Source organism: Staurois parvus, unplaced genomic scaffold (assembly GCF_062004578.1).
Source record: "Staurois parvus isolate SC_StPar_1 unplaced genomic scaffold, SC_StPar_1.0 ptg000578l, whole genome shotgun sequence".
NCBI lineage: Eukaryota > Metazoa > Chordata > Amphibia > Anura > Ranidae > Staurois > Staurois parvus.
In genome coordinates, this window is record NW_028318374.1 from 7821348 (window position 1) to 7835891 (window position 14544).

The 14544-nt window shown below is 42.0% G+C and overlaps 1 protein-coding gene across 1 annotated transcript in view; it reads right to left on the reverse strand.

Moving 5' to 3' along the window:
- The window catches only part of LOC149450248 (vitellogenin-1-like), a 201681-nt gene that overhangs the window by 135843 nt on the left and 51294 nt on the right, over positions 1-14544 (reverse strand). The window contains exons 9-12 of the mRNA XM_089692207.1: positions 11411-11570; positions 8944-9069; positions 4144-4362; positions 2030-2247 (exon numbers count right to left, since the gene is read on the reverse strand). Of these exons, the coding sequence (XP_089548333.1) occupies positions 2030-2247; positions 4144-4362; positions 8944-9069; positions 11411-11570 (723 nt within the window). The remainder of the gene's footprint in view (positions 1-2029; positions 2248-4143; positions 4363-8943; positions 9070-11410; positions 11571-14544) is intronic.

The following is a 14544-nucleotide window of genomic DNA, read 5'->3' on the forward strand; positions in this document are numbered from 1 at the left end:
GCACACCCACACAAAAAAGAAATAAAATAAATACATTTCTCTCAATATTTTAATTTTGGTAAACATTATTTTTATTTTCTTTAGCAATTTAAAAAAAAAATACTTTAATCAGAGTAGTACAATGTTACCATAGTAATATTGTACTACTCTGGTGGGGGTGATCAGGATTTTTTTTTTTCTCTTTGCATTAAAGGAGCAATAAATATTATTGCTCTGCAGTGCAATGTTTGCTTTGAACTGTTAGGAATGGTTTCAGTTCATGACAGTTCAAAATACAATGATCTGTGATTGGCTCCAGCAGGTCCCATGGTACAGGGTGATTGGCCTATGTATGATCTGAGAGCTGTGGGCCAATCAGAGGTCACCAGGAAGGCAAGCAGAGCTGACCACCGGGTCCCGTTCACCAGGATCTTCATTCCGCTGTACACAGCAGACGTGGGAAGGGGGTGGTTGGTTGCACGTTGCTGGCCCTGTACCTGCTGCCGTTCGCAGTACATTGCGGGTGGACAGAAAGTGGTTAAAGCGAAACGACGTTCCATTTTTACATTTATTTAATTGTATATACATGAAAGTTATTTGCTTAAAGCGGTGTAAACCCTTGCATGTACCCAGTGACTAACCTCAAATGATACAGAGATGAAACAAATCGTCTTGCATAAGTTGTACCTGTTTATCTGTAGGGCTATCTTTTCTACTTCTGTTAAAAATGCAGATTTTATACAGCTTGTATGAGCTTTCAGAAAGCAGAGGACAGGGAGCTGAAGTTACATTCTGCAGATTTCAGCAAACGCTGATTGGAGGGAAAGGACACACTACCTTCGCACAGCACACAGGAACAGATCTAAGGCTCTCAATCACAAACTGTGTGCTTATGCTCCCTCTAATATCACCTTTTTTCTTTCGGTGTCAGAAAAATCTGTTAGAAGTGACTCATGTAGATAGCAGAGGAATGAGGCACTGCGATGCCAAAAATACTGAAATATTAATTTTGGGTGTACATACACCTTGAAGCAAACCCTAAGGCTGGCTTCACACCTATGCATTGTGCTAAAGCCTCGTAAAGCTCACATTTCACTGGGGTCTTTGAATGGGGATTAGTTAGGGAAAATGGGGAAAAGTTAGGCCTCTTACTCTTCCTTAACCACTTCAATCCTGAGCCTCTTTTGTCCCCAAATCCCCCTGAGAATTTTTTTTTTTTTCGTTTTAGCAATGTCTTGGTTCTGTGTGTTATATCTATTATATGTATTATACATCTTTTATTTTGGGACAGACAGACTTTAATTTGGCGGCATATTTGGACAGATATATGTTTATTTTCTTGGCTTTTATTGGGAATAAAAAGTAAAAAAAAATTAGATTTTTTAGTCTAGTGTGGCACCAAGGAGGGTTTAGGATCCCTAAAATTCCTTAAAGGTTTTTTACTCACCAAGTTCTGGTGAGTGTATTTGATGTTGGTGTGTGCACGGGTGGAAGGTGGAAGTTCCTTTTTTACATCTAAAGAAATTTTGAAGAAAAGAAGTTTACACATTTATATTAATTTTTTAACACATGGACTTTTGGGTGGTTTATTATATTTATGAGTGAGGATAAGCACTATTAATTTATGCACATATTTTATTAATTCTTATGAGTGATTAAGAATCTAATTTTGCGCTGTTTATTTATATTTAAGTATGACATGTTAGTTATTAAAAAAAAAAAAACAAGCCTTCAAATACCACTTTAATTCATTTCAATGGCCAGAATAAATTATTATTCTCGCCAACTAAATGAATTAACACCCAAATGCTTTTACAAGCATCAAGCAGTCATTTTTTCTGCCAAATCTTCGCTGCCAGGAGGAAAGGCGCCTAGGAAAGCCCTTTGTGCATGAGAACTGAAGCGACACCTTCGCTGGAAAAAAAAACCCCTGAAGCTATAAGGAGAGAGGTATATGTGTGGGATGGACATATCGTTTGTATCAACGCAGTCAATCAATCTGCTTATATCAATGTCATTGTAATTTACCAATAGCTCAGAACTCTCTTACACTTCATGTAGTTCAGGGTTGACGCTTCTACTGAACTTCTTCAACAGAGAATAGACGAAATGTCCCACTTCCATGTCGGCTTCTTTCATGAGAAATTTTGCTATCATCATGACTATAGCAGGAGAGGGCTTATTGTCCAGGATAATACTTGCGGCTATCCTTCGGATGACCGGGTGCTGCTGCACATCCATATACAACTGTTGGCAAATATCTAGGATCTAAATACAGGTATGGGGGATTTATTATATAATATTTCATAAAGTCTTATGTATGAAAATTGTACTAAACAAGAGCATCTCTTGTTGCCCATAACAACTATATCTTCACGATTAACTCCGCCCTGTAGCAAGGGCAGTTGAACACTGATTGGTTGCTTTAAGCAACATGGAATTTTCTCATTAACACACTCTTCTTTCATAAGTCCTGATAGTGTTTTCTTGAAGCGGACCTAAACCCATTGATTTAAAGTGGTTGTAAACCCTTCCATATACCCAGTGAAGTGAATGGCCTCAGATGACACACAGAGATGAAACAAATCCTCCAAGTTGTACTTGTTTATCTGCAGTATTCTCTTTTCTATATCTGTTCAAAGTGCTGAATTTACAAAGTGTGCTGAGAGCTCAAAAAAGGGGGCAGACAGTTGAAGGTACACACTGCAGAGCTCAGTGAGGAGAGTTCAGAGGGCTGACTGGAGGGAAGGGACACACCCCCCCCCTTCACACAGCTCCCACGAACAAAGCTGAGGCTGTCAATCTGCTGGAGGTCCTTCCTCTGTCACCATTTTTCTCTTGGTGTCAAGAAAACTTGTCAGAATTGATTCATGCTGATAGCAGAGGAACAAAGCAGCAGACAGAAATGACACTTAGTGCTCTTAATAGAGACATGTACACACTATAGAGAGATACAGTATGCTTTGTTCATATTTCATGGCTGAGGTTTACAACCACTTTAACATTTTCCAAAAACTGTTACATTCCTGGTATGCTGCAAATGCTAACTGTCATATTTGCTTGTGCTGTCAACCAACCTGTCAAACCATCAAATGGCTGATGTCATAACTGATCACATGAGCAGCATCATGGCAGTTGCAGGTCAAACAGAGACTAAGATGGCAGCTTCCTTGTTTGATAAGGATAGGAGGGTTTAGTTCCGCTTTAAAGCAAAACTAAATACATTGATGTAACGGTTTCCCAGAAGCAGGCCATGAATGACAGTTGTTTGGGATGTCAACCAAAACGTCAAACCATTGGACCGCTGGTGTTATAACTGATCACTTACGCAGTGCCATGGCAACTGTAGATCAAACAGAGGTTAAGATGGCTGTAGAAGTCAGGAAGGTTTACTTCTACTTTATATACCCAGAAACAAGAGTGAATAAAGGTTGGCACTTTACATTATAGCTTCAGAAAATATCATGTTAAAGCTCTGGAGAAAAAAATGTTTTCCTCTGCAGTGGGTCTTCATCCATTCCCTTTACTGCAATGGTAAGATGCTTGTTTTGCCTAGTGTCCAATAGATGATGAATAAAGTGATATGCATATTTCTTGCTACACCATGAATTCACTATCTCTTCCGTTGTCCAACTCTCTAGGGAGTGGGAAGTCCCTCAGCATCCTTACGTACAATGCAGGACTGCAGGTCCTGTATTGTACAGAATGGCATCAGAAACCTGCTATCTGTCAGTGGACCTTTCACTCAAAGAGAAAGAAGAATGTGAGAGTGAGGGATAAAGAACATATGTCATCCCCTGGATCAAAAAAGCAATTTACCCGTGCAGTTGGTCCCTGGAGTTCAACTTTAAGGGACAGAGCAGATAGACACAAGGTATGGACAAAAGAAGCAAACAAGCTTTAAAATAACCCATCCCTAACCTCTCTAGCTGCTTGTACTGTGAACTAATTCCTTCTCAAAAATCCTCAATTTGACCTCCATAGGCTTAGGAAGCATCTTGCAACATGCAACATTGACAGTTCTTCAATTCTACTGCTTCTGTTTGTGTTAGTCACGGAGACCCCAGAAATAGCAAGTGCAAGGCAAGGTTATACAGCAAGGTTATAGTGTGGAGAATTGTAAGACTGGCAAGCAGTGCTCAGCAGAATTCTCTCTACAAATACCTTTACAGGGTTTTTGAATGCAATGTTTCTCAGGGCCAGAGCAGCTGCGACCTGCACAGGTAGAGGTAGATTGGAGTCTGTGGTTACTATTCTTGGAAGGAACTTCAAAATCTTCTTAATGCTAGCTGATTGTCCAGAATTCCCCAGACCTTTAAGAGCCAGAATGATGTCCATTACATTCGCTGCATCGTGGGCTTCTGCTAGCAGATCATGGAGTGGCTACAATAAAAAAAAAAAGAGAAAAATAATTGGTATTTTTATTGTTTAATTTCAGGATACATTGATTGCTCCAATGTGTCAAAGATATCATTGCATTAGCTTCCCAGTGTTATGTCTCAATTTGGAGATTACTCTCCAAAAATATTGCCTTGTCCTAATTTAGACAGGAGTCAATTATCTATCAACACATCTTTGGAGTGTGAGACGAAACCAGAGTACCGGAAGGAAACCCACACAGGGAGAGAGAGAGAACCTGCATGTAGGCAGGTGCCTACAAATGTACTGCTGTTAGATAGAGAATATGGGTTGCCCAGGTAGGGAAGGGTTAACTCTAAGTCTATGTCTTTCCTTGGTTTTTCTGGATGCTGCTCTTCACCTTGTGATTGATATAAATAGTGGAAGACACTGCTCGGGTGGGGGGAGGCTGAATGAGAAAAGGATCAAGAAGTCCACCAGAGAAGATGTAACCACAAGCAACCTACTAGAACCCTGCATGGGACGCTTCCTAAAAGGACTCTTCCAGATATAGATTGCTACCTGAAAAGGTATGCCTGGGCAGCCTGGGACTAGTTAGTCAGAGTGGGACTGAAGTGCACTTTGGTTTGTATTATTGTAACGTTACTAGTAAAGTTTTGTTAATTGTTAAAAGCCTGGTCTGAAGTTACTCAAAAGAGATACATGGTGGTACATGGTGTATCTAGAAGAACAAGGGCTGTAAATGTACAGAAGGCCTTCATGAAGGATAACTCAGCAAAGGAGTTGGCAAAAGAAAAGTAGTTGCTACGGCTAACCATGAACTAGTGGGAATGTCATAGCAGCCAGACAGCGAAGATTGGTATTAGGCATGGATGGCGGTTACTCTGGTAGTGAGGGGGTCAGACTCTGACTTCCTCACTGGCGGTCGGTTCCCTAAAGGCAATCGAGATGAAGCCCTCAGTATGGAGGCCCAATGGACCCAGGCTCAGCTGTGTTCCTCCTAAATGCTACATTCTGGGGGATTAGGTGTGTAGCTATATGGGATGAAGTTTCGGTGGCTATACAGCTGCACAAGGTTAGTGGCTCACCTCTTAGCTGGGGTTTTGCCCTAATGTTGACTTTCACATGAATGCAACCCTAGCTGGTCCTGGGCATTGGTGAGTGTGTTCATGAGCAGAGGTACCTCCACATGCAGGACAAGTAGCACATGCAAACTCCATGCAGGTAGTGCCATGGTTGGTATTGAAACTGAAAATATCAAAGCTGCTAGGTAGTTTGGTTATCGGCAGCAATGGCAGTTATTGGCAAATCATCAGGCTCATAGCTTTTATGTAAAAACTGCTCTGGGCCAAAAAGGATCACAAAACAATGGTGGCTACCATGTGTCATTGCAGCACTGGCCTCCTGAGTTCACCCACTGTTTGCACTTTTCACTGCAATTGCTTGCATTTTCCCCGTCAACCCAAGAAAATGTACTGTAACGTTTCTTGGCTTCCATTCTAGCCCTGGCGGATTTGCACATGGATGTTCTCTGTATGACCATGATGGAGTCATTAGACAGTAAGCTCCATTGGCTGACATAAATGGCTCATGCTTTTCAGGGTTAGCCCTATTTCAGCCAAAGAAATAAATATAAATATCACATTCAATAGAAGTGTTTAGAATGCATGTGAGCACCTCTGTGGTACAAACTCTATAGCGTAGTTATTCAGATGACTTAAAATACACAGATTGGCATACAATAGACGCTCCCTGTCCCTCTGTATCTCCTGGGAGAAGCCAATTTGAATTTAGAAGCAGTACCTTTGAAGTCACCAGAAATTTATGACATCGCACAAATGAAATAATACATTTTTGCTGATAGTGAATTAAACCTGACATTCTCATTTACAAAACTATTATGCTGTCTAATCGGGTATCATTTTCCTTTGTAAACGCATTAGCTTAAATAAGACATGATACGATTATACTGGGCGGGTAGGGGAGCTCAGCTTGGCTCAGCTCTACAATATACTGCCTACATTGAGTGATTTACTGAATTCCAGTCAAGATAAGGTGAAGGTTTTCTTTTGCAGCTGAAGCACTTGAATAGTCGGGATTCTTTTATTGGAACTCTGAAAAAATATCATTTTATTTTTCGTTTGTACCTTGCCGGGCAACCAGAGGAGACCAGAATTCATAGAACTGTTTATATTTTAAAGGGAACGTAGAATGGATATTCAATGATCAGTTATTATGAGTGATTACTGAAATCTTTATCCTTTAAAATAATGATTGCTGTAGATGTCACATTTTTTCTGTTTGTTGTACCATGTTTACATTATTGAATATTTGGCTCTGTATTTGTCAAGGTCCTACCTTTTCCCAGAGGTTATGTTACTCCATGTGCTGGCATCCATCTTGGATTTCTGCAGAGCATGGTGGGAATCTTTTATGCCTTCAGGTCTCTGAGGTCCATCCCCCAGAGGGGTGTGGCTGATTACATATAAGCCTGTGGTCCGCACATGCTCTTTGCACTTGTGTCTTTGTGTTGCTACAATTCTGTTCGTGACTCTCCTGGAATCTGAATCAGCTTGTGACTCAACCATTCTTTGTGTTCTCCTTTGATCTGACCCTCCGTTGCTGAACCCGGCCCATGACCTGTGATTCTCGTCTGCTGTCCTGTACCGTTTTGTCCCGTTGTTGTCGACCCGGCCTGCCCGACCACTCTATTGTCCTTTCCACCAGCTACACGCCATTGGCGGTGGCCATTACCGCAACTGGGGTGTCTTGGGGGCCGCGACCTGGTTCCTGGCTGCGTCAAGTCCTTCCCCACCATCAGGGGCTCTGGTGAAGGGCAGCCTGGGACTTAGACTCCGCGCCCTGAGGGACTTCGGTCTGTGGGTGGTGGTTGTTGTCAGCCACTGTGTTACATTATTAATAGGCCTGCCTGCCTGCCCATTCCAGCGTTCCTGTCCTGACAGTATTGTAATAGAGCCATTCCTTGTTCAAGCAGTTGATGGGTCAAGATCTCAGACACATTGGGGTTTATTTACTAAAGCTGGAGAGTGCAAAATCAGGCTCACTTCTGCACAGAAACCAATCAGCTTCTAACCTCAGCTTGTTCAATTAAGTTTTGGCATTAAAACCTGGAAACTGATTGGTTTCTATGCAGAAGTGAGTCTGATTTGCACTTTCCAGCTTTAGTAAATAAACCCCATAGTGCATTATTTTCACCTGGACCCAAACAGCAGATCTGCTTTGCTTTTGTCATTTGCTCCGCCAATCAGAGGGTCCTGGCCATAAATTATTGGCTGGGACCTGCTGATTGGCTTGTGTCATAGTGAATGACAGTACAGCGAGGGCAGCGGGCACGTGCGTGACCCTATCCAGAAATGCTGGATCACATACATATACGTGATCCAGCACAGTGGGCCCACACTGTCAACATCTATGCACAGTACGCAACTGGTCAAAGTACAGGTACGGCTCACTGAAAATGGGAAAATGGTCTGGTAATGAAGGGAAATGATAGGCTAGTAGTGATGTGGGTGACGTGACTGCTAAACTTGAAATGGGAGTAAAACAAATTAAAAAAGGAAATTTTTCTTCTCCCACTGCCCATGCTGGCAAACACTGCTGTAATCTAAAGAAATCATTCCCTGACGTTCCTGCAGAAACTGGCAGTTCTGGGAGTGCCAATCATCTGTGCCTCCTGCTGACCTCCATGTCACCATAAGACGCAATAGACACAAATGTGAAAGCGCTAAGTGCAGTGGGACATAGGGAATCAACACTACTGGAAGTGTCGGTTTCTGCAGAGACTTTGGAGGGACCATTTTCTCGGATGACAGCTACATTTGGCAATATGGGAGAACTTTTACTCCAGGCTTGAGTTTAGTGACAGATGATGAGCCAATAAGAACAAGAAGAGGGAGGGAGCTGGCCAGCTTCGACACTACCAGGAACTGTTGGAGTTTTCCCTATTGAGAAATATCCAGTGTTCAGACATAGAGGGGGCAGTCAAAGCTCTGTAGGTGTCTGCACTTTATACCTGCACTTTTTTTTATGAGATATAGTCACTTTTAGGAATATGTCATAATCTCCAGACTGCAAGCCTGAGCCGGTCTGTAGGAGGAGGATGTAAATTACTAGAATTGAAATTGAAGCTCCACACCACTGTTAAGAGGTCCAGATACAACTTTATTCTATTAAAAGTTTGGGGTACAATTCAAGAAAGTATCCGACGCATTTCGGGGGTCCAAATACCCCCTTCATTAGGGCTTGATTGGCAACAATGAACAAACCAGAAGTGAACTGTTCCTACAATGGTATTCTTTCCAGTGTGAAATACAAGCACAAACCTTATCAGCAGTTTGTTTGGAAGGTATCTGGACCTCTTAGCAGTGGCGTGGCTTCAATGTCAATTCTTGTTACATTATACTACAAGCCAAAGAGACTGTGGAGATCCTTTGGGGTGTAGAGGCTGTCAGTCCAGGAACCAGATCATTTACTCCAACAGCAATACCTTACAATAACAATACCAGTACGATAACCTTACGGGTCTAGCCCTCTCTTTCCACTTCTCTCATCTCCTCGTTAGACAATAGTAATTCTGTTGATTACCTGCAGAGCTTCCTCTGAGCTATATTGTGTCTCACTGTAGAATTTGTGGACCAGTGATCCATAGGCCAGATAGCCCACTTTCCGTACTAGAGGGCCACAGTGGGTATTAACAGCCTCAAGCAAGCCCTGTAGGAGGAAAATATGCATGTTATTTACAAACCACCAATTTTCAAATTGCCATAGTACATCAGTACATAATTCTGTATTGTTCTTTTCCAACATGGCATTATGGAAAGCAATTAACACTTACAGGACACGTTCATGTTTAGATAAAAAAAGTTCACAGCCCCCACACTCTACACCACTACCTATTCTAAGATAATCCCCACCCAATGGTGGCTGCATCCCGTGGCACTTAGCGTTTTTGTTCATAAATCTTCTTTTTGTTGGCCATGTCTGAGCAATAACTTTGTACGGACTTACAGGGTCTTAATTCAAAACCACAAGTACAACCTATTCAAGTCTATGGGAAGTTACTATGCGGGCAGCATTGAGATGATTATTAACCCTCTCATGCTGCCTCCCGGTGGCCCTTTAAATGGGCTTTAATTCAGTGAAGTGGAAAGGCTTCTCTATCATGTGACTGGCTCTCACATGATCAGGAGTCCCGCTGGTTCCTGATCAGAAATCTGTGACAGCTCTGTCAGTGTACTGGGAGCACACAGTGAGCGCGCTCCCGGCACACAACCTCAGACCGCTGTGGAGGCATATGTGTGGTGGCTGGGCATTAAGGTCCACTCTATTTGCCTCCACACATATGCATTACAAAGTCAAAAATACATTAAAAGGGAAATAGATTTCTTTGGACTTTATATATATGAATATTCGGCTTACTAATGTACAATATGTTCAATATGCGCTAAATTGCCGGAGCTATATAAATTCCTATAGTATTAATATTAATAATAATAACAATAATAATGAATGACTTTTACTTGCTCACCTTTTAGATTTTACTAGTTTTGTCTGAGTCTGACACTTAAGCTATATTTTTTTTTATGTAAAAGGAAGAAAGCACAAAGCCGTAAGGATCAGTCCAGATATAATTTTTTTAAAAGAGGCTAAACAGACTAATAAAAGTTGATATCCAACACGTTTCGGAGGTTATATACAAATCCCTCTTCACTGGGGCTTAGGTTTATTGAGCAGGAGAAATCTGGAGGAGTGGTTATTATTGAGGTTTAATTCTTAGGCTGGTAATACACTCTTAGATTTCTTACTTTCAGCACCTGGGGTTGAACAAAAGGAATCTATAGATTTCCCCATCCCTGCTACACAGAGTGAATGGAGGAATCTCCCCTGCTGGCTATTGTATTTTGACAGCCAGCAGTTGTTATAATACCTGAACAGTGATTGCAGCTGATTGGCCACAACCACTGTTGGACCAACAAGTTTCCGCCTAGCTAATCTTCAGATTGAAGGATGTCAGGTGGAATGGTGCCAGCAGGCCACCCATGGCTTGAATTTCAGCCTACTCATCAGGCCATTCTAGCTAAGGACCATTCAGTAAAGCAGCCCATAGACTAAGCAATTTTCTTTCTTTCCATCACGGGTGGAAAACTGCTTGATTGCCCCATCAACACGGTCAGTGTTGATGGAAGAATCCCTCTCACAGCGCCACTATTGTGTTCTGCCGCCGGGAGCCTTCCCTGCTGGCAGAACACAATGATCACTGCTGGCAGTTATAAAGGTTATACAGGCTGGTTGTACTGCAGTTGATCGATGGATCAACTTCAATACAACCAGCATGCCCATAGATGGATCAATCTGCTGATCCAGCTGAGATGTGATCCATCTATGGCCAACTTTAGTTTGTTTGGCAGCATTCAATTAGGTTGTCTAACTGCAGCCTGTCCACTAATCTAGATTCATGGTGCACAATAAATCTCAGCCCCCAAAATATAAAGGCTTACAACTCTTGATAAACTTTTATTGTGACAAATAAAAATTATATCTGGTGCTCTCATGCTTTCCCTCTACAAAAGTTGACTTTCCCAAGAACCCTATCAAAGTTCCACTAATCATTAAAGATGTCCACACATTACCAAGCATCTGATCCATTCAGAACCCCCACGAGCTTGGAATCCGGTGCCCTAAGTCCAAAACTTTGGCTGGAGTCTCAGGAGCCCTTTCATTTTATTGATAACCAGCAGAGGCCGTGTAATCTGTTACCTAAGTTTCAGGTCACACAAGGTAGCTCAGGAGAAGAGCTTTTAATTTATGGCAAAAAGGAGGCACAGGTTTATTCTAAATAGCTGTGATTTTTTTTATAGCGGACGTGTATTGAATGCCGACAGGTATACTGATTCATATGAAGTGTGAATTTTAATAATAGGTCCACTTTAAATCAAGTACAAATGGACATTAGCAGAAATGGTGATGATTGCAATGTATGGTACTGTGACGTGTGTGAACGGGCTGCATCGCCATGTGTGAAGTATTTTAATAACACTCAGACAAGACGTACCTTAGCTTCAGCTATTGCTTCACGATCCGCTTTAATTAAATGTAAGGCCAGCGGTACAGCCTGTGCTGCTTCAAACTCTGACAGTTCCTTCAGTTTCAGTTTTAGAAATCTTAGTGAGAAATGGTTTCCGATGGCTGGAATAGCATCTAATATCCAGCGCCTGAAAAAAAAAAAAAAAAAAAATATATATATAAAAAAGTTGAAAATAAACTAACAACTTAAAAACTAACTTAAATATATATATTTTTATAATTCTAATAACTAATATTATTAATTCAGAATTATAATATGTATATATATATATATATATATATATATATATATATATATATACACATATTGTATATATGTACAGTGCCTTGAAAAAGTATTCATACCTCCTAAAATTGTTCACATTTTGTCATGTTACCACCAATGTATTTTATTGGGATTTTATGTGATAGACCAACATAAAGTAGGACCTAATTGTGAACTGGAAGGGAAATGCGAGCCACACTTTTTAGATATGTATTTGTAAAAAGAAATTGAAAACCATTTATCATTTTCTTTCCACTTCACAATTATGTGCCACTTTGTGTTGGTCTATCACATAAAAATGGAAAATTTCAAGGCGCATGAATACTTTTTCAAGGCATTATATATATATTTTTTTCTAAGTATAGATTTTAGGGATGAATGAAATGGAGTGTGACTTCAGCTTACCATTTTCGCCAAATGTATTTACCGCTGCTATTGCATTAACTTTCCTTTCGGGATGCTAGTTCCCTGGCTGTCCTGATTTTTTTTAAGTAAATAGCCTTAAACAGGGTTACTCTCCCCTTCCAAGCCACCCCTTGCCTCTGCCCCCCTACCCACCTCCGAGCACTGTTCCTCGGTTCTACCCCCTACCCGCCTCCCAGTACTGCCCCTTTTATAGAATACAGAACCAAGTATAATTTTTGTTGTGCTAAGTAATTTGTTTGGAATTTGGTAATGATAACAAGAAAGGAAGTAACATAGATCCTCTGCAACCAGCAACAATAGACACCCCCTCAAGCAACAATAGGCCCCTCAACAGCCAGCACCAATACACCCTTGCCATTACAGTCAGTGCTGGAGGTGCCAGCTGCTTTTGTGTTAATGAAATTAACAACAGGTGCACTAGGTGGCCAACAATGAGACAGCCCCCAAAACAGGAATGGTTTTACAGGTGGAGGCCACTGACATTTTTTCCCTACTCATTTTTTCTGACTGTTTTTCACTAGTTTTGCATTTGGCTAGGGTCAGTGTCACTACTGGTAGCAGGAGGCGATACCTGGACCCTACAAAGGTTGTACAGGCAGTCTAACTCCTTCAGGATGGCACATCAATACGTGCCATTGCCAGAAAGTTTGCTGTGTCTTCTAGTACAGTCTCAAGAGCATGGAGGAGATTCCAGGAGACAGGCAATTACTCTAGGAGAGCTGGACAGGGCTGTAGAACGTCCTTAATCTATCAGAAGGACCAGCATCTGCTCCTTTGTGCCAGGAGGAACAGGATGAGCACTGCCAGAGTCCTACAAAATGACCTCCAGCAGGTGACTGGTGTGAATGTCTCTGACCAAACAATCAGAAACAGACTTCATGAGGGTGGCCAGAGGGCCCGACATCCTCTAGTGGACCCTGTGCTAACTGCCCGGCACCATAGAGCTCGATTAGCATTTGCCATTGAACACCAGAATTGGCAGGCCCGCCACTGGCGCCTTGTGCTTTTCACAGATGAGAGCAGGTTCACCCTGAGCACGTGTGACAGACGTAAAAGGGTCTGGAGAAGCCATGGAGAATGTTATGCTGCCTGTAACATCGTTCAGCATGACCGTTTGGTGGTGGGTCAGTGACGGTCTGGGGAAGCATATCCATGGAGGGATGCACAGACCTCTACAGACTAGACAATGGCACCCTGACTGCCATTAGGTATTGGGATGAAATCCTTGGACCCATTGTCAGACCCTATGCTGTTGCAGTGTGTCCTGGGTTCCTCCTGCTGCACGCTAATGCCCAATCTCATGTGGTGAGAGTATGCAGGCAGTTCCTGGAGGATGAAGGAATTGATACCATTGAATGGCCTCCATGCTCACCTGACCTAAATCCAATAGAATACCTCTGGGATGTCTTGTTTTGGTCCATCTGATGCCACCAGGTTGCACCTCACACTGTCCAGGAGCTCAGTGATGCCCTGGTCCAGATCTGGGAGGAAATACCACAGGACACCATCCATCATCTCATTAGGAGCATGCCCCAACATTGCCAGGCATCCATACAAGCATGTGGGGGCCATACAAATTACTGAGTACCATTTTGAGTTGCTGCAATGAAATTATAGAAAAATGGACTAGCCTGCTGCATCATTTTTTCACTTTGATTTGTGGGGTGTCTTTGAACTCAGTCTCTGTAGGTTGATAATTTTCATTTCCATCAAATGATGGGGCATCCTTTCGTTTCTAACATATTACCCAGTTCATATCAGTATAGAGATCCAGCAGGAGATTTTCCCATTGAGATCTGATGTGTTTTCAAAGTGTTCCTTTAATTTTTTTTGAGCAGTGTATTTGTATTTGGGGGATTAATACTGTTTTACTAGTTCCGGTTCTGTTACTTAAAAGTTTGGATTCAGATAAAGCCAAGTGAATAGCATTTTGAGAAGAGGACCAACAGTGGCAGCCCCCATTCTTTTCTCATGACAGAATCATTTTAGGGGGTTATTTACTAGAACTGGAGAGTGCAAAATCTGTTGCAGCTCAGCATAGAAACCAATCAGCTTCCAGGTTTTATTGCCAAAGCTTAACTGAACAAGCTGAAGTTAGAAACTGATTGGCTCCCATGCACAGCTGCACCAGATTCTGAGTGCTCCAGGTTTAAGAAAATTCCCCCCTAAGAGTCTGAAAAGGTCAAAGGTCAAGGTCATGCATCTAAACGTCATATTAGGCCAGAACTTCCCAAGGAATGTGTAACAATTCCCCTACTTTAATAGCTGAGGCAGTTGGCTTTGGCCAAAATACAGCACTGCATCTCCTTTCTTCTATTGACAACCAGTGACAACACTCTACAGAAGTGGTGGTCAGGTCATCTTCTGATCTAGGGGGGCCTATATGCAGCTCCTGACTTATCCAGGGGGTC